The sequence below is a fragment of the Molossus molossus genome, unplaced genomic scaffold (genome assembly GCF_014108415.1).
Source record: "Molossus molossus isolate mMolMol1 unplaced genomic scaffold, mMolMol1.p scaffold_m16_p_5, whole genome shotgun sequence".
NCBI classification, from domain to species: domain Eukaryota; kingdom Metazoa; phylum Chordata; class Mammalia; order Chiroptera; family Molossidae; genus Molossus; species Molossus molossus.
In genome coordinates, this window is record NW_023425388.1 from 735,268 (window position 1) to 754,832 (window position 19,565).

The following is a 19,565-nucleotide window of genomic DNA, read 5'->3' on the forward strand; positions in this document are numbered from 1 at the left end:
CGCGAAGCAGCGACCAGCTCGTCCGCAGACGGGTCCGGCCGTGACGCCGGAACTCGCAGACGGAGCAAACCAGAGGCGCCAGCCCGTCTGCTCTGAGCAGCGTCATTTCACCGGCGGGGGTGTCGCTCACCCTTCCCGTCCGCCCGTCCCCGGTCACACCACCTCCAGGGACCACTGCGTTGGACTTCCAGTGTGAGGTGCTGCTACGGATGGACATTCTCAGGACAGATGCTCGTACCGCGGGGCCGTGGCCTCGTGTGCACCGTTCGAGGACCCGCAGAGGTGAGATCACTTCTCAGAGGGTCATCACGTCGAGGCCAAAGCCCACACTTTCTCCCAGAACCAATACGTAACACACTGTGCAAGGACATCGATGTGCCCTTAAAACTGTAGATACTTTTTATGAAGTTGATTCATTTTATAAGAGTTTCCCCGAATTTTCCCAGATAGGTACCGACCACAGCCACTCTGAGATAGATACCACTTCATGTGTTAAAATACAACAAAACGAATCGAAGTCTCGGGGGTGCGTGTTACACCTTCTTTACCTCTTTAATTCGGAACATAAGCCAGACGGCAGGGAGCCAGTGCGGGCTGGGCTGTGCCAATGGGCCTGGACGCCGACAGACCCGAAGGGCTGGGCCGGCGGGAGGTCACCTCCACAGCGCGAGGCCAGTGCAGAGCAAATGGCTTTATTGCCTGCGCCCGGGTGCAGGGGGCTGAGCCGCAAGGGTTCAGCCTCGAATCAGGGTTGGGGCGTCGGTTACATACCCTGCGTTTACCTCCGGCGGTTCCTGCTGACAAACTCTGCCCGGCCCATGGTCCACCTTGCAGGAGGGCTGGTCCGGCACCTCGTCCGGCATCTGCTGGGTGGTCCTCGCGGACAGTCCAGAGAGTCCTCGTCCGCACTCAACCGAAGGCTGAGCCAAGGTCTGCGAGCAACACGACTTCCAGTTTCCGCCTTTTGCACACTTTTACCTTCACCCTCTAAAACACGACTGACCCTTTCAAAAGCGTTGGTGAATATGAAATAAACCAGGACACCAAGCACGGCTTCCCAACAGAAACTGCTTTATTAGCTGTGGACCGGGCTTTCCCGGGATGAGAAAGCCGTCATCGACCAGGGGGTGATCGGAGCTGCGTCCGAGAGGTGACCGCCACCGTGACGCGTCTGCGAGGTGTCTGTCCTTCTGCCGCTGCGGAGGCTCGGCGGGCACCCCGCGCCCCGGCTCTTTGGGAGGGGAGATGTGCTGAGGGTCCCTCTGTGAACTCGGCCGGACGCCCTGGGTGCGCGCCCCGTGCTCAGTCAGCGGGGGGAGAGCTGGACCCAGCGTGCCTGACAGGAGTCACGTCCCAGCCACGAGGACGATGCTGGTTGGGAGGTGACGGAACCGGGTAGGAAGAAGGCGTCTGAAAACGATGTGCTGGAATCGGCGGTCGCACGGAGGCGCCGTCCTCCGGGAGAGGAGGTGACCCCGGCCTTGGCAGCTGAGTGACGGCCACAGTCAGAAGCCGGTGGGGTGCCCGTCCGGTGGCCGCGCCCGGGGTGTCCGACCCGTCCCTCTCAGAAGCACCGCCTCCGGGATCAGCCTCCCCCACGGGCTTCAGGAGCAGCAGAGAAGAGCCAGCCGTGCCCGGGGTTGGGCGAGTGCGTCCGGGGCCAGACTGGAGCTGGGGGAGCAGGAAGACAGGGGTCCGCCAGGAGCTTGGAAGGAGGCTGGAGGGGGACACCCCCGGGACAGCTCCCGGCAGCGGCACAAGCAGTGAGCTCATCGGTAGCAACTCAGGGGGCGGCAGGCGCTGCACAGGTACCTCAGCGGAGGGAAGGTGCTGGGCAGGCAGCTCAGGGCCCCCCAGGGTCTTGGAAAGTAGCTCAGTGGTTGGCAGCTCGAGGGCCTGAACCTCGGGTATCGGCAGTTTCTCATGACGTAGTTTTGGGGCCAGCAGCTGCTGGGAACACAGTGGGGTAGCAAGAAGGCCGCAGGTATGGAGCCAGCACTCTGGACGCTTCTGTACCCCGCACTGCCCAGCCTGCAGGGGCTCAGGGGTCGGAAGCTCTCCGATGAGGGGCTCAGTCGCCCAAGGCAGGGGGGACCATAACTGCGGATCCGGCAGGTGGCAGAGGGGCGCCGGCTGGGTGCGTGGCAGTGGGACCCGTGGCCCGTGGGCGTGGTGTGGGGCCCGCGGCTGGGGGGCTCTGAGGCACGGCGGGCTGTCCCCGCTGCCGGAGAGTTGCCGGGCGCGAGGGGGTTCCGTGGGGCCCAGCTGGTGCTGCGGGTCCGGGGCTCGCCGCTCAGCGTGTCGCCGTAGCTGCCTCGGCAGTTACCCAGGAGCCAGAAACTCCCCTGGCAGCTGCTGGGCAAGCAGAGCCCAAAGGCGGGGCTCGCATCCCCGGAGCAGAAGGCCCCGGGAGTCACCGGGAGGTAACAGTGGGTTCTGCAGGGGGGGGCGGCGCTGTCCCCAGGGACGCCCCAGAGACACACGGAGCCCGAGTGCATGCTCAGCTCAGCCAGGACCGCGGGGACGGCGAGGTGCGGCCACTTCTTATACCTCCCGGGCGGCCGCCGCCTCCCCACGTCCGGCTCCCGCCGGGACAAGCGACACCTCATTAGTGCTGTTGAGCTACAGCGGCTTCTCCACACTCTTGTAAACATCGTTTATTTTGATTCTTCAAAGTGTCAATCCATAATGGCCACTTGGCTGTCCACCGCCACTCATCACTGGCCGACCACAGTCTCGGGGAGCAGTGATTTCACGTTAACGAGCCAGCTGCCCCCTCAGCCCGCGGCTGACGAGCCCAGTCATTAAGAGGTTAACGAGGAGTCACATAAAACGAGGAGCCTGAGTTTCTCCTCTTTGCCCGGACCCGTGGCACCTGCTCTGCGTGGAGGGTCAGACACTCAACCACGATGAGAAGGTCTGTTTCCCAAAACAGGGGTGAAACCTTCACTCCCAGGCCGTGTGCCGGGGACCCCTCGCCCGGCGGAGACGCCCACCTGCTGGACGCGGCACACCCAGGGCGCCGGCCACCGAGCAAGGCCGGGGGCGAGCTCGTCCTCATGGGCCCGCGGTGGCCAAGGAACCAGACGCTGGGAGACCCCGGCGCAGTCTCTGCAAACGCAGCACAGGAAGGGCCGTCTCCCAGCGCGCGTCCTCGTGCTGAGAGCACACCTGGCGCTTCCAGCCGGCTCCGCGCTGGGACCCGGACGCCGGCAGGTGCGCGGCACCTCTCTGTCTCCTCCAAAATGAGTTCTGTTCCCGCTCTGCAGTTTTGGGGGGCGGTACCCACGGGCGGGAGTGACTGTGAGTGGGCAGGGTCCATCCGAAATCACACTTTCTGCTCCTCCCGGGGAGGCCGAAGGAGATGGCGTAAGATTTTCATTTAAACTGAGGAATCGACCTTTTGTTCCTGAAAACAGAGAGCGTGGCGGTGGGAACGGCCAGCGCAGACGGAGCAGCGCCGCGAGGATGCAGGGCCGGGGGCTTGGATGGGGGCCTGGGGGGGTCTGAGAGGCGCCGCCCTCGGGGAGACGGCAGGTTTCCTCGGGTTCTCAGCTTCTCGGCCAGACGGGCTCTGCTTCAACCCGGCCACTGCTTCCCCGTCGTCCGAGTGCTCGGGCTTGTCCCACGAGGTGACGCGTTTACTCCGTCGGCGGCAACCCCTCCCTGAGCCCGTCCACCGTCCTGTGAAGCGTCCCTCGGGCACGAATGTCAGGATCGGGGCAGCGTATTGTCTCCACTTCGGACGAGGCCCCGGACTCGGAGGAATGTCCGGTCCCGGAGCAGGCAGGAGAGACAGGTGCTCGAGGCCTCTGACCGCCACCTGCTTCCTGCGCCTGGGTCTCCAGACAGAGCCCAGAGCGCCGGGCTGCACTCCCCGATCTGGGGGGGGGCAGAACGCGTCAGTCCGCTGTGAGCCCTCCACGGCTCCCCCAGCGGCGCGTCGAGGGTGGGGTGTGTTTCACGTCCGTGTCTTTCACACCAGCGTAAGTCCGACAGAATAAATACTGTAGAACGTCTCGGAGCGTGACCACTGTTCACAGCGGGAGACTTGATCACACCTCAGCGTATTTCGAACAGTAGTACTAGGAACCGTCAAACATTGCGATTCGCAAAGCAGTTTGTTCAACTCTTCTCATTAGCATTTTTTTTTAATCCTCACCCCAGGACATTTTTGCATTTGTCTTCAGATAGAGCGAGAAGGAGGAAGAGAGAGAGAAACATCGATGTGAGAGAGACACATCGAGTGGCTGCCACCCACACAACCCCAACCGGGGCCGGACAAACTGCATCGGAGGTACGAGCCCCTAGCGGGAACCGAACCCGGGACTCTCTGGTCTGCAGGCCGACGCTCCAACCGCTGAGCCCCACCGGCCAGGGCTGCAGCTTTTTTAAGTTGTAAAATGTATTCGTTAGTAAATTATATCGGTTGACAGTGCACAATTCTGCAATACGCTAACTCACGCTGCGCTGTGTGCTCATCCCCTCGTCACCCCTCCTTCCGTCTCCACCTGTTGGCCCCTTTACCCGTCCTCCCCCCACCCCTTCCCCCTGGGACCCTCCGCCTGCGTCTGTGCGTCTGCTCGGCCTTCAGTCTTACGTTCCACACGCGTGAGATCGCCGGCGCTGGAACATCGGAAGCCACGTCCAGGAGAGTGAAACCAGACGGCCCTCTGTCACCTCCACAGAAACGAACCCGAAATGGGTCGGAGACCTGAAGAGACGCCCCGAGACAATTAGTTACACGGAAGAAAACGGGCCCTGACCGCATGGCCTCGCCTGTCATTTGCTTCTGCGTCTGACGGTCTTCCCCGCCCAGCTCTCTCCGGCCGCCCTCCCTGTTCGAGGGGCTCCTGCCAGAGCAGCCTGCTACCTGGGGTCCTGCTACCTGGGGTCCTGCTACCTGGGGTCCACCTGGGCAGGAGACGAGCACAGTAACAGCAAATTCAAGGTCACAGCACGCCCAGGTCCCACCACGCCCAGGTCACACCATGCCAAGGTCACACCACGCCCAGGTCACAGCATGCTCAGGTCACAGCACGCCCAGGTCACACAATGCCCAGGTCCCAGCATGCCCAGGTCCCAGCATGCCCAGGTCACACAATGCCCAGGTCACAGCACGCCCAGGTCACAGCATGCCCAGGTCACACAATGCCCACGTCACACAATGCGCAGGTCCCACCACGCCCAGGTCACACAATGCCCAGGTCACAGCATGCCCAGGTCACACCACGCCCAGGTCACAGCATGCCCAGGTCACACAATGCCCAGGTCACACAATGCCCAGGTCCCACCACGCCCAGGTCCCTCCACGCCCAGGTCCCGCGATGGTAGGTTTTGCAGAAGGAAGGGCACCATCGGGCGGCACTGCCCTCGGAAGGCGTTGGAGAAGCACATGGGTCACTCTGCTCGCACTTAGTTGCTAAAGGACCTTTCCTTACACTGACTCCCTATTTGGATCATGTTCTGCACGTGGGAGCCGAGAATCACTCCCGCCCGAAATGCCCACGTCGGTCCCCGTCCCCAGAACCACGCACGTCACCTCCCAGGGCAAAGGGACTCGGCCGAGTCAAGGGTCGTGCGAGGGGTCCCGGGTGAGCCCTGTGTGAGCACAGAGCCCTGTACGGAGGGGTCAGTCAGACAGAGAGGCAGGGATGACCGAGGTGGAGACAGACATGCAGCCCTGGGTGGAGGAACACAGCGGCTTCCAGAAGCTGGGGACGCGGGAACAACCTTCCTTCCGCAGACGGCAGACGGGATCGGACCTGCTGGCCCCTTGGCTTCGGTTCGGTGAAACCAATGTTGGACTCTACCCTCCAACATTATAAAAGAATACATTTCTGTTGCTTCACGTCACCGAGCGCGTGGTGACTATTACAGCAGTCACAAGAGACTAACACGTTGCGTCAGAAAGACACAGGTTATAACTGGCCATCTTTCCGCCCTGGGGGAGCGGCACCCTGTGCCCAGGCCCGTGTCAGATGCAAAGAGGAAGCTTTCTGGCGTCAGGCCGACTCAAGGAGACCGTGCCCCCGGAGAACAAGGAAAACCCCCTTTCATCCACTGAAGCAGCTCGCTCCTTGCGACTCAGTCAGCGAGAGGGAGGAAGCTGTTCCCCGTGTCCCAGGTTAAACGTCCTTCAGGGTAAACACAGAAGATCAGGAGAGCAGCATATTCCAGCCGATGGCCCTCAGAGGACAGGACGGAGGTCCCCTTGCAGCCTCGCAGGTCGCGGTGGAACCGTGTCTTCCTGCGTCCCCACCAGCTGTATAATTACACCCCAATTCCACCTGCCGCCAGGCTGTGACACGGCAGCAAGCGACCCTGTGATTTACAGCAGCCAGCGTGCGCCGTCCGCCCTCACCTCCAATTAGACGGTGAGCGGTGGGTCCAAACGATCCTTAAATGTGGCAGCGGTGACCCCGACATGCTGGACGCCCGGACTGCTGTCCACGGCTGGCGGCGCAGGTCGCAAATGGTGTCGAACGCTGAAGGGCCGGCGGACAGAATGAAAAACTGGGAAACGTAAGTGAATGAAGTCAAGGCCTTTCGGACGATGATGGCGCAGTGGGTGGGAAGACAGGGATGGGGGTCTGGCTGCGCATCCCTCCCAGGAGAACGAGCGCAGTGTGGGTGGGGGAGCTGGGGCTGGTGGAGCCCACGCCGGGGTGGGGCCCACGCCGGGGTGGGGGTGGGCTGCCGGGACGGTGCCTGGGCGGGGGGGGGACCCTGCCCCCTGCTGAGCACCTGGGGACTTGCTCAGGCTCCCAGAGCTAAGTTTGCTTTCCGCAGACTTGAGGAAGTGTGGGTGACGTGTCCACATTGTAATGCTGACGACATCCTTGCTGGGACCAGGGAAGATGTCATACGTTCCTGCTGGTGCATTCGGGACGGCTGGACGCGATCACAGAAGCCGTCCACGGGGGGCCGGCGTTCCGGAATCAGTGACGTCTTCACCGGCGGCCGTTGGCTCAGACACGTGGGTCTTCAGCGACTGACCTGCACAAGAATGAAGCAAACTTTTCACGTCGCGTGAAGAAAGCTCTGGGTTCTGACTCGAACACGGCGGAAGGAGCCACCTCTGGGCCTTGCACGGATTCGCCCCGAAGCGTGAGTTCATCTCGACAGACGTGTGCGTCCTGGAGTCAGTAGCCGTCTGGATCCAGAAACACCTCCTTTCAAGCGGTTTCGCAGGCGGCCGAAGGCGACGCGGTGGGAACAGGATGGAGGAGAGAGTCCAGCAGCCCCTCGGCCTCTGAGCATCGTCCAGCGTCGTCTTGGGGGCTGCTTTCCTGAGTCACCAGAGTCCCTGAAGGAGGCCAGAGCGACCCCAGTAGCCGGCTGCGGAACCCCGCCACGCCCTGCCCGTCGTCCCCAGCGCCCTTGACGAGTCTGGAAGGTGAGTGCATTTTCCCGAGGAAAGGTATTGACGCCCACAGAGCTTTTCACGGAAAAGTAGGAAAATCTCACGCACCCAGGCAAGCGTCCATGGGGGCCGGGGGTGAGCACACTGTCTTTTTAAAAATATTGTATTTGTGTGTTTGCAACATCCCCCGAAGCACCTCGGCGCAGGGGAGGGCGAGGCCTGTCCGCGGACGTCGCCCGTTCCCGGTCCAGGCAGGTGGAGGGAAGAGCTGGCGTCTCACAGGGAGGATTTTCACCGCCGTGCAGAACGTTCTTCCTCAAAGAAGCCCCGGTCACAGCGCCAGGTGGGGCCAGTCCCCGGGAGCAAACAGAGGAGACCGGGGTCCCCCAGCGTGACTGGGCTCTCCGGCGATTCCCGTCTCCGCCGAGAACTTTCCGGCCTCCGGATACATGAAATCTCTCAAACTCCCGCTCCCAAAGGAGGGTTCTCCTCCCACCTCGATCACCCCCCACCGAAGTGGGTCCAAGGCCCTCTTCACGCCTCTGGACTTTGTACGCTGGACAAACAGGGGGCAGCCCAGCCGTCTGTCCGACGCCTTCCTCAGCAGCGGGCACGGCTCACAAGGAAACGGAAATCGTTCATTTTAGTCCACAGTGAACATAGCTCTGGTCTCCCTAGAACCGCCCTGACCTGGACCTGGGGGCTGGGACCGTGGTGAGAGCAAGTCAGGTCTCATTCGGTCATTCGTCAGTGAGTAAGTGTACCAGATGCTGTCATGTGCGGGACAGGAGCCTGGTTCACCCAGCACTCACGGACCTCGTGACAGACGACAGCGGAGAGGCGGATGCACCGTCCGTGGTTCCCTTAGTAACACCCGCCGTGTCTGCGGGACCCCTGGGAGTATTCCTCCACATCTCCGCATGGCTGCCTGGCTCCGTTGCCTGAGATTTAAATAATAATAATCATCATAAAATGACCGAGGAGCTAAATCTGTGGTTAGAGATCATCGCTTGAGGAAACACTGAAATTAACGCAAAATCCCCAACATCACATCGCACGTTTGCGATAGCTTCCTGTTCACAGAATGGTTAACTAGCGCTTTCGGTGTATCGGCTACGAGTTGTTGTGGCCCACGTGGTCAGGCCACGCGTCAGGACGGGTTCGTGCGGTTCTTAGCCCCCGACCCCGAGGTTCGTCCGGCCTCCCTCCATCCCTGCTGCAGAGCCCAGACCGCAGGTCCGTCTAACCCCTGACAACTCCCTGACAGTCTGTCTGTCCATCTCCAAGACTCTGCACAGCTGCACCCCTCCCAAGAAACCCCCGTCCCGGGTGAGGTGCGTCCTCACCGCTGCTCATGGCCACGGTCCACGATACTTCCCGCCTCGCTGCTCACGCCCACGCGTGCCGGACATGGTCCACTTGATTCCCAACTGGAAGTATTTTCAAGTTGGCTGCCTTGTCCTGGCTGCAAGTCTCCACTCATGTTCCCTAGAAACATGGTGACTGTCCACAGGGACCCGCCGTGGACACTTGGACTCTCTCTGTGTCCATCCTGTGCGGGTCATCTGGGCCCTTGACAGACCACAGTCGCTTGAGGGTGTGGTAGTCCCCTCGGCGGACACACCGCACATTTCAAATATCTGCTCATGTCCACATGCCCACGGATACGGCAAGTGGAGCGTGGGGCCTGGGGGCCACGCCTGGGGCCACGCCTGGGGCCACGCCTGGACGGCGGGGGCTCCGGTCCTGCGGTTCTAGTCCAGGTTGAAAATCCGAGCACAGCAACGGGAGGCGAACAGAAGGAAGTGTCGGGTCTGAATTCTGCAGAACAAATCAAGCCGTGTTCTCCTCATTGCAGACTGGAAGTTCAGGTGTGAGGTGGCGACGGGGGATTTTCCTTTTCTACCCAAATTGTCTCCGTTCGATTCCCGGTCAGGCACACGCCCAGGTGGTGGGCCCATCCCCAGCAGGGGGCGGCCAGTCGATGTTCTCTCTTATCGACGTTTCTATCTGTCCCTCTCCCTTTCCCTCTAAAATCAGTAAAGAAAAAATATTTTTTTAAAAATAGCTCCTCCTGCCGAGAGGAGGCCAAGAGACAGAGGTACAGGCTTGGCTCCGGGGGAAGGCGACTCCCGGGCCCCTTGGAAGTCACGTCTTAAGGAGGCAGCTCTCCAGACCCCCGCGGACTAAGGGCTCCCTCTGGCTTGTTCCCCGCCCGGTGCTTGTGGGAGAACGAGGCTGTGCTTCAACCACTACATATCCGGGCGTATTTGTTCCGACACTTCACCTGCTCTGACCTGCAGTCTTTTCGAGGCAGCGTTTGTATCACCTGAGAGGGTCCCAACGCCAACACCAGACGCAGCCGCAGAGTCTCCCGGTCACACCGCTCCCGATACTGCCCTCAGGTCCCTCGCAGGTCCCTGTGAAAGGAGCATCGTTTTCTCCTCGGGGCACTGTCAGCATCCTCCCTGATCAGTCGAAGCGCACAAATCGTCAAGGCTGCATACAGCACAGACACAGCCACGGGCATGGACACGGCCACGGGCACGGACACAACCACGGGCACAGACACAGCCACGGGCATGGACACGGCCACGGGCATGGACACGGCCACGGGCACAGACACAACCACGGGCACAGTCACCACGGGCACAGTGCGGATGAAACGAGACACACATATAGCGCAGGGCCAGCAGGGTTTTGAGGCCGAGGTGGGCCTTGATAGGGAAGAAAACAGAGGAAACACACTTTGTCTGGGTTGGAAAACATCAAACCCCTTTACTGCTTTGTGAGAGTCAGTGAGAGCAACAGTGGGAGGGAAGACGGGTCTTGTTCAGGGTCCAGCACAGCACACGAGAGAGCCGGACCCATGCAAGACAGGAAGAGCTGCTGGCCCCGAGCCACTGGGCTCTCTCACCGCTCACTGCGACCTCGGGGAAGGTGCTGCCGTCACTCAGGACAGAGGAGCAGGGTTGGGGAGCCCATGTGCAGTTTGTGGGTCTGTAGTGGGCGGACATGCAGCTGAGAGGTTAGCATCCACAGGTCAGGGAGCTCGGGGGTTGAGGCCAGAGGTCAGGGAGCTCGGGGGTTGGAGGCCAGAGGTCAGGGAGCTCAGGGGTTGGAGGCCAGAGGATGTAACTTGACAGCTCAAAGTTGTCTCCAGGACGCTGGCCGCAGGAGCTGGGGCCCCGGATGTGCAGGACCACTGGTCCCTGGTCCCTGACGGCGTCCGCACAGCAGCCTCGGAGCCGCCAGGAGCCCACAGGTGCTGTCAGTGCAGGAGCAGTGGCCTGTCCGGCTCACCCCCTGCAGCAGGAGCCCGAGGTGGGGATGGGAGCCTGGCCGGGTCCTGGGGTCTGAGCGCTGCAGGTCCCGGAGCGGCGATGGGGGGCTGGCGGGCTGCACGGAGCTCCGGCTGAAGGGCTGCATGTGAGGGGCCCCGTCCGCCTCCCGGCACGGTGGGCGTCTCCAGAGCCCAGACCCCCTCACGTCTCGGAACCAGTCCCGACGTCTCGCTGGAACACGGTCCAGTTCTGGCACCAAGCAGGCCGCCCTCCCGCCCGCAGACTGTGCATCAGCGAAGGTGCGTCCCCAGGCGACTGTCCCCCAGGGTCCGTTTGTCTGCAGTGCCGGCCACCGCCTCGGGGACCCCGTCTGTATGTCACCTTGACCCGTCCACGAAGCTGCCCTGAAAGACTTGCGCGTGAATTTGTGGAACTGAGGAAATGGTATTGGTGCCGTTCTGTTCATAAAACCCAACTACGTACATGTAAGTCCTCAGCAACATCACTGTGGAGACACACCCCAAACCCACACCCCACTTCTCTGGGAGAGTGTACTGGTGTCTTTGTCCTCACCAGACCCCAGAAGCCCAGCCGCCTTCGCTGAGCTCCCCCCAGAGACCCCGAGGCCCCGCCCGGCCTTTTGTCCCATAGCACCCATGGCGTCACCAGGTGCCCTGACGGGTTAGACAGAAGCCAGTCCATGGCTCCGGGATGCTCATCTAAGTCAATGTCAACATGCAGGTACGCCGAGGTCCTCAGTGTTTACGTCCCTAGCTTGTTTCTATGGTTACTGTGTCTCCACGTGTATCTTCCCATACATGCATGAATGGCTTATAAATAATTCACATTTTCACACTATTTCATTAAGAAATACAGTCTCATGGATGATTGAGTTGCTGTCCAAGGCTTTCTTTGCCTGCTGATGTTTGGAATCACGATGTATTTATACAAGGATAGGAAGTAGAGAGCCTTAGACTAGTCTCCCAAAGAGGAAAACATGCTTTGTCTTAGCAATGCTACTGAACCCCACCCACCCCTCCATCCGAACCCCACCCCTCCACCCAGACCTGACCGCTCCACCCGGACCCCACCGCTCCATCCGGACCCCACTCCTCCATCCGGACCCCACCCCTCCATCCGGACCCCACCCCTCCACCCGGACCCCACCCCTCCACCCGGACCCCACCCCTCCACCCGGACCCCACCCCTCCACCCGGACCCCACCCCTCCACCCGGACCCCACCGCTCCACCCGGACCCCACCCCTCCACCCGGACTGCCCCGGTTGAGGTTCGTCCCCAGCCCTGGTTGGGGTCACACAGGATGCAACCAGTAGTGTGTTCCTCTCACATCAATGTTTCTCTCTCTCTCCCTCCCACTCTATCAAATGATAAATGGAAAAATATCCTCAGGTGAGGATTAAAATAAATAAAGAAGAGACTAGAGCATAACTAACTGGGCTTCCTTGTAGATAAGGAGCGTTTCTCCTCGTTTTTATTCAGTCAGTACACAAGTCCACACTCAGTGCCATAGGTCATGTTGACTTACCTCCAGTGTACTACAGGTGCACGTTCTGTGTGCATAAAATGTTGCAAGGAAAAAGAGAACAGAAATGTTGTTTCGTCCCTGAGGCTGCACAAATATAGCAGAAAACACACGTACGCACACACCCACACAATGCTCGCATGCATGCACACACACGCACCTATATACACATATGCACACATGCGCGCACACATGCGCACACACACATGTGTGTGCACACGTGTATGCACACACACGTTCCACTCTGTCCCCCGCCGTCTGAGGTGAGTGTACTGACGGAGTCAGTTTGTTCTCGGGTATGTCGGCTCTAAGTGTGGGCACGGGGTTTGCAGAGGAACGAAGTTTGCTTCCTTGGGGAACGCAGCCTTGGACGTTCCCAGACTGTCCGATGACCCGGCAGCTGAGCCATCGCCACGGGGGCGTTATTAATGCATTTCCTGGGAGAGCAGCGCAGGGCTGTGTTTGCTCCTGGCGGGTTGATAGCAGGGACGACGATCCCAGGGAACCGGTAGAAACAGCAGATGGACTAGGGTTTCAAGGCTGTGCACCTGTTATAACCACACAGGAGAAAGGATAGGGTCCGTCTTCTCCCGTATCTGCAGCTCATGTCATCAGTTTGTGAAGCCAGGGAGACCCCAATAAATCACCTTATTTGTTCCTTTCGTGCAGTGGGTTTTCCTGTGTGTGTTTTAATATTTTTTCTTTATTGATTTTAGAGAGAGAGGGAGAGAGAGAGATGGAAACATCGATGAGAGAGAACATCGACTGGCCGCCTCCTGCCTGCCCTTCACTGGGGATCGGGCCCAAAACCCGGGCATGTGTCCTGGCTGGGAATCGAACCGGTGACCTCCTGGAGCAGGGTCCACGCTCCACCACTGAGCCACACCCGCCAGGCTTCCTCTGTGTCTTATTCTGGGTCTATTGCTGCCTTGAAACGTGCTCCAGTTCCTTCTACGTGGTTAATCCCCAGTGATGCCGCGTCTCTCCACGGCCTCGTTATCATCTCCGGGTTATTTACATCTTCCATCCCTCTATTTAACCTCCCCCCCACCCCGGCTTCCTCAGCAGGCGGGACACTGGTTCCCTAGGATTCCAGGCGCTCCGCCCCCCCCCCCCCCCCCGTTCCCTCAGCTGTCGTTTCCGGGTTCGCGTCCACGGGCTGATTCCCTCCTTGACTGCAGTTCCTGTTCGCGGCCTCTCCGCGCACTCGGCGATCCGCACGGCTGCCAGGGGCTGCGACCTGGCGTCTGGGCCGAGTCTCTGTCCCTTTAATATTCACGAGCTCAGTCCCTGGGCACAGTGAAGTCCTTGAGAACAGTTTGATCTTTTTGGCCGTGTAGACCCCGTACAGTGGTGCCCACAGGCCTCTAATCCAGGGCTGCTCTCGCCCCAGTGCCAAGGGGAGCCCGCCCCAGCTCCCTGCTCGGCCTGGTGCGCCGGGAACCACCCCCAGAGCTCCGTGTCCCTCCTCCAGCTCCGGCAGGTGGCCCCCGACGTCCGCCCTTTTCTCCTGAGCACACCAGCCAGTGCAGCCCCGGGGTAAACGTGGGGAGCGCTCTGAAGGTTCCTGGAGCCCCCTTTCTGTTTAACTCTCCTCTCTGTGTTTCTGGGATCAAAGTCCTTCTTTGCCTATTGTCCAATGTCCCGATACCCATGTTTCAAATAGTTTACCCAGTATTATGATTATTTTAGATGCAAGAACAAATCCTGTCCTGTTAACCCCTTCTGGCTAGACGCAGAAGCGTGAGTCACCTCGCTGAACCCCGTTTTCCTGTACGTTAATGCCTAATGCATTAAGACAATCAATGCGCCCTGGCCAGGTGGCTCAGTGGGTTGGGGCATCGTCCCCCACACCAAAAGGTTGTGGGTTTGCTCCCCAGTCGGGCGTGCAGGAGGCAACTGATCCATGTTTCTCTCTCACATCGATGTTTCTCCCTGTCTCTCATGCCCCTGCCTCTCTGTCTAAAATCAGCAAAAACGTATCCTCGGGTGAGGATTAAAAGAAAAAGGAAGGAAATTAATTTACCCTCTTTTGCATATATTAAATATGGATTTTCTATTTTGTAGCCTGTTCCAGCACTATTTCTCCTTAAGGTAAAGATCCCATTTATACCCAGCAACCATCGCTCCTGTTTCATTTGAATTTTCACACATGGCTGTTTTGAACTTAAAGAGCAAATTCTCAGAAGACTTTTCATGAATAAGAAATGTCGGGTCCCACGTTAGGCCACACAAGCCCACTTCTTTAACTTGTATTTACGGGGTATGTGTACATTTTCCCCACAAGCAGTTTCTTGGTCCTCCCCTCCCTATGCCCCTGTAAGTCATGTGCCAGTGGTCTACCAGGGGTGCTAGACAGAGGACCCTGGCGGAACGTGGCTTCTCCGCCGACACGTGTGTAATTCCCTGTGAGTACACCCCAGAGCGGCGTTGCCATTGTGTACGCTGCATATACTTCATGGGGAAATTCACCCCTTTCAGGTTCCCCCTCGTTCTCATCAAGGCTCCTACCCGTGCGTGGAGCCTGGTACACGCCCAGCATTGAAACGTGATGACCAGTGTGATGCGAGGGCACGTTTACTCATAAAACTGCCTCGATGCCCGGCCGGCGTGGCTCAGTGGCTGAGCGTGGACCCTGCACCAGGAGGGTTGATTCCCACTCAGGGCACATGCCCAGGTTGTGGGCCCATCCCCAGTGGGGGGCGTGCAGGAGGCGGCCCGTCGATGTTCTCTCTCATCGATGTTTCTCTCTCTCCCTCTCACTCCCTCTCTAAAATCAATAAAGGATCAATAAACTAATCTATGTTTATTGATGCGTCTTAGCTAAGCGGCATCTTCAGTGACCACAGGTTCGGGGCGCCATGGGCAGGTGGGAAGCACACCTGTCCTCAGGTGTATCCTGATGAGACCGAGGCTCTGCTCCCGCCAGGACACACGGTCAGCCAGACAGCAGTGCAGGGAACCACCTGGCGGAACCGTCGCCCCAAACCCGGAACAACTGGGCAGCGAAACCGATGCCGTGATGTTCATTTACATCCTGAAGTATAAAAACATAGTCGTGCGTCCGTACCGATATGACGAACGGTCGTATAAATAACCAGGGGGAGAGACCCCTGGCTGGTGGCTCCAGGTAACACCGTACATGCTTCTCCTTAAAGGGGGGAGAGTAACGTCCCCTCCCCTGTGTGACCCCCACCTGGGGGCTGCACACCTGACTTCCTGTCAAAGCGCCGTGTGTGTGCAGAGACAAGCACCTGACGGGGAAAATCCGGACAAACACGACCTCAGCCAGGTGACCAGGGTCCACCTCAATGACCAGTCGTGTTGATTTTGTGTATTCTTTTTTTTTTTTTTTTTGTATCCTCACCTGAGGACATTTTTCCATTTTTTGTTCACATAGAGTGGGAGGAAGAGAGAGGAACAGAGAGAGAGAGAGAGAAACATCGACGTGAAAGGGACACATCGAGTGGCTGCCACCCGCACGACCGACCAGGGCCGGGGACGAACTGCAACCGAGGTACATGCCCCTAGTGGGAACCGAACCCGGGTCTCTCTGGACCACAGGCCGACGCTCTAACCGCTGAGCCAAACCGGCCAGGGCATGATTTTGTGTGTTCTTGACGTGGAACTTGACCTCTGTGGTATTTCTCCTTGGAACCCATAACCTCCGGCTCATCCTGAGGAAACTATCCGGCAGATCAAAACTGAGGACGTTGTACAAAGTTCCTGAGCAGTGCCCCTCAGAGCTCTGGGGGGCAGCTGGGGGCTCCCCGCATGTCCTCGGCGGGGGTCTGGGAGCAGGTGGGCACCCACAGGTTAAACAGAGGCCCCTCTGGAGCTGTGGGTAAGCTTCAGAGGACTCGTTAATGGGGGGGGGGGTCTCACAGGAGGTGCAGAGACTGCCTCCGTGGGGACCGTCCCTCTAGTGTCCCACCCCTCACGGACCCTGCCGTCCCATAGACGCCTCCTTCCCCGCAGCGTCCGCTCCAGTCGCCCGGCCTCCCATCGCGCGTCCGTCCCGTGCCGACCCTCACTCCTGCTAATACTCCCCGCAAAGGCGGCAGCTCCTCGTCCAGGATCGGGGCCCGAGGCGGGGAGGAGGGTGTTCTCTGCAGGGCTGGCCGTGGGGACTCCTCATCCCTGAAACCGCCACAGCTCTGGTATCAGCAAGGTGGGGAACTAGACACACTGCGGTGGGGCCTTAGACACGAGTTTCCTCAAGATAAAATTATTGATTCCAAAAGTACACCCACGTTATACCCACCCGTCAATGTTCCATCATAAATGCTGATGTGAAATTCAGTCCATCGGAATGTCCTGCCCGAGGCAAAGTGGTTCCCGAGGGCTTGAGATTTTTTCAAGGATTTCTGTAGGTCACCATGACAACCGGTGAATCGGGAGGATGTCCTCAGAGGCTACTCCTTCCCATGGAAATCTTTCTCTGTTATCCCTGTTTAGTTTATTATTTCATTTTACAAAGTCTAACTCACTCAAACACGATACATTTTAAAGGCTTTGATACATGTTTCCAAATCTACGCCTTCCAACACCATCGAAGACGCCACTGGATACTGTCACCATGATCTAAATGTGTGTGTTTGGGTTTTTTGCCAATTCGATATGGAAAAGGGTATCTTATTACCGGTCTAATAGGCATTTTACATGACTGGTGCGTTTCCCAGTTTTGTATATTTTTATGGATTGTTTAGCTTTCTAGTTTGGGGATTTTGATGATCAAGTTTGTATTATTTGTGAAACACATTTCATAAAACGAGAGCCTCTTCTAAGAACCCAGGAGACGGGGAGCAGTTTAGACGGATCCTTGGTCGCCAAACCAAACTCTGCCTTGAAAACTAAGGTGAACCCTGGCCGGTGTGGCTCAACGGTCGGAGCGTCCGCCCACGGACCACAGGGTCGCGGGTTGGATTCAGTCGAGGGCACGTACCTCAGCTGCCGTTCGTCCCGGCCTGGTCAGGTCGTGCGGGAGGCAGCCAGTCGATGTGTCTCTCTCACATCCATGTTTCTCTCTCCCTCCCTCCCTCCGACTCTCTCTGAAGATAAATGGGAAAAAAATATCCTCAGGTGAGGATTAAAAAAGACAGAAAGGAAATTAAGGTGAGTTTTCAGGGCAAGAACAGAAGGCGGAGCTCCAGACCTGTCACCGATGTGCTCATACTCGGGGGGCCGCCGTTGGACCCGGGAACCAGATTCGCTGGCAGAAGTCTCTGGACAAGAGAATCCTGGGGCGTCCGCCAGGCCCGAAGTCCGCCCAGCTCTGCCCACACAGAGCCGACACAGACAGGCTGCACCCCAGGCCTGGAGGTGCACGCTCTCTTCCCGTGAGAAGTTTGTTACCAGGGGGAATTTCATGCAACTTCCTGTAAGTCTGATCATTCCCAGAAAACACCTCGAGCCCACCCGCATCGAGTTGTGAGCGCGGGTGGGTCGGTCGCAGGACGACGAACACGCTGGAGCCGAGCTGACGGCAGTTCTGACCCCAGAGGTCAGGCGGCGGCGTGGCCCTAACTGTCTGGGCAGAGACAGCAGCTCGAGGGGCGCCGGTGTCCCCGCAAACCGTGTCAGCACCGAGAACGGGGCCCGGCACGTGGTCACGGCTCAAAAGTTCGAGAGGACGTGAGGAACCTGAGAAGCGGTGTGGTTGGGGCAGGAGAGCGGAGGTGGTGACATGCACGTGTCCCCGGGAGGAAAGACACTTTGCTTTGTTTTAGGATCGGGGAGAACGTGACTGCCCACCGATCCGTCTCCGTGTCTGAAGTCCCCTCACCGTGTGTATTTCCATGAATAATAAGTGGACGCCGTCGGGGGGGGGGCTCCTCAACCAGGCTGCAGTCTCCCCGGCGATGAAAACGCCGACGTCATGGACCCTGCGGTGAGCGAGAGCGAGTCGGCCGGAACACGGGCCAGAGCTGGACGCCTGGCATTTCTCATAGTTCTCTCGGGCTTTGTACTCAGGGCCCCGCGCTCAGCTGGAAGCCAGTGTTCTCGGTAAAAACGAACAGACATGATGACGAAGACACGGACATGGGTCCTGTTTTGCTTTTTACGTGGTTCGGATTAATTTCCATAAAGGGCCTTTTACACTGATGTACGAGGGCGGCAGCATCCCAGCAAACAGGTTTTCTAAGCAGGACCGCCGACGTATCTTCCGGGAAAAACGGTTTAAAGATGCAAGACTGTGTTTGGGCTCAACCATCCCTGACTTCTCATATATAGTGGCTCCAGGGCCTATTTTATTGGAAATTTGAAGTATCTGTTGGGTCTAATTTACAATTTCCTTTAAAATTCAGTGTCAATCAGAACACTTTCTTCTATTTTAATGTTCAGTGGACACACCACCCTTACCGGGGCTCCCTCTACCAGGTGGAGGAGAACCCCGAAATGCAGGACTGGTTTCCCCAGGGGCCGATACAGGACTGGTCACCACCAGGGATAGAAACACGAACCGGAAATTGCAGAGGTGCCCACACGTTGAAATGATCTCAGAACCGGAGGTCAGAGAACACTGCCCTTGGACGGTGATGCCTCACGGGTTTGAGGGGTCCCCCCATGCCGCCAGCTTCCATCGCCTGGTAGCTTTGCACACACCGCCACAGCCTCGGGAAATCGCGGGGGGCAGCTGAGGGCGTCAGTAGCAGGACAGCCACGTGTGACCGAAGGCTCATCAGGTCGGCGTGGTGACGCGCTGGAGCCGACAGCTGCCTCTTGGCGCAGGCGTGTCTGGGGGTGCTGTTACGGCTGGGCTGTGTGCGGCGGGCGTGGGGAGAGGAAGCGAGCGCTCGGGTACCTTCCGCTCCGGGCAGCACCTGGCAGGGGGGCCCAGGGTGAGGGCACTGTCTCCCCAGCTCCGCACAGTGCGTCTTACTGTTACTAGTGTTCAGAGAGATGAAGAAACACATGTGAACCAAGAGGGCTCGACCATTGCAACATTTGCTGGGGGTGGGGGTCCTTGACCCTCAAAAGTGTTTTTCCTCCCGTGACCTACTCCGGCCGCTTATAAATACAGGGTGGGCAGAAGCAGGTCTGCTGCGGTGAGGACGTGACACGGTTTATCCCTTTGTAGTTGTTAGTTCTGCTTCGTTCTCCACACAAACACCCACACACAGTGGCTCCCCTTCCGCTCGCTGTGACCCCGGGCAGTTCGCAGAGCCATGGGGGTGGGAACCATACTCACTGGCCACTGTCACTTTTAAACGTACCGAGATGGAAGCAGAGCCGAATGTCAGCGGCGGGACGTGCCCAGCGCTGTCCGTGTCTTGCTCTGTGGCCTCCTTCGCCCGTGCAGCCACGCCCTGGTGGATCCTTCCGAGCCCGGCCAGGAGACGCGCTGTCCCCACCGGGGTGGTGACACCG

At 58.9% G+C, this 19,565-nt stretch overlaps 1 protein-coding gene across 1 annotated transcript; it reads right to left on the bottom strand.

The window, feature by feature from the left end:
• Positions 1-1,769: 1,769 nt before the first annotated feature.
• On the bottom strand, positions 1,770-2,609 carry LOC118617590 (keratin-associated protein 24-1). The gene has a single exon (XM_036243561.1). It carries the CDS (start codon positions 2,607-2,609, stop codon positions 1,770-1,772), a length of 840 nt encoding a protein of 279 aa, XP_036099454.1.
• Between the last annotated feature and the right edge of the window lie 16,956 nt (positions 2,610-19,565).

Coding starts and splice junctions, on each gene's coding strand:
- LOC118617590 (XM_036243561.1), bottom strand. CDS start 2,609: ATGAGGTGTCGCTTGTCCCGGCGGGAGCCGGACGTGGGGAGGCGGCGG.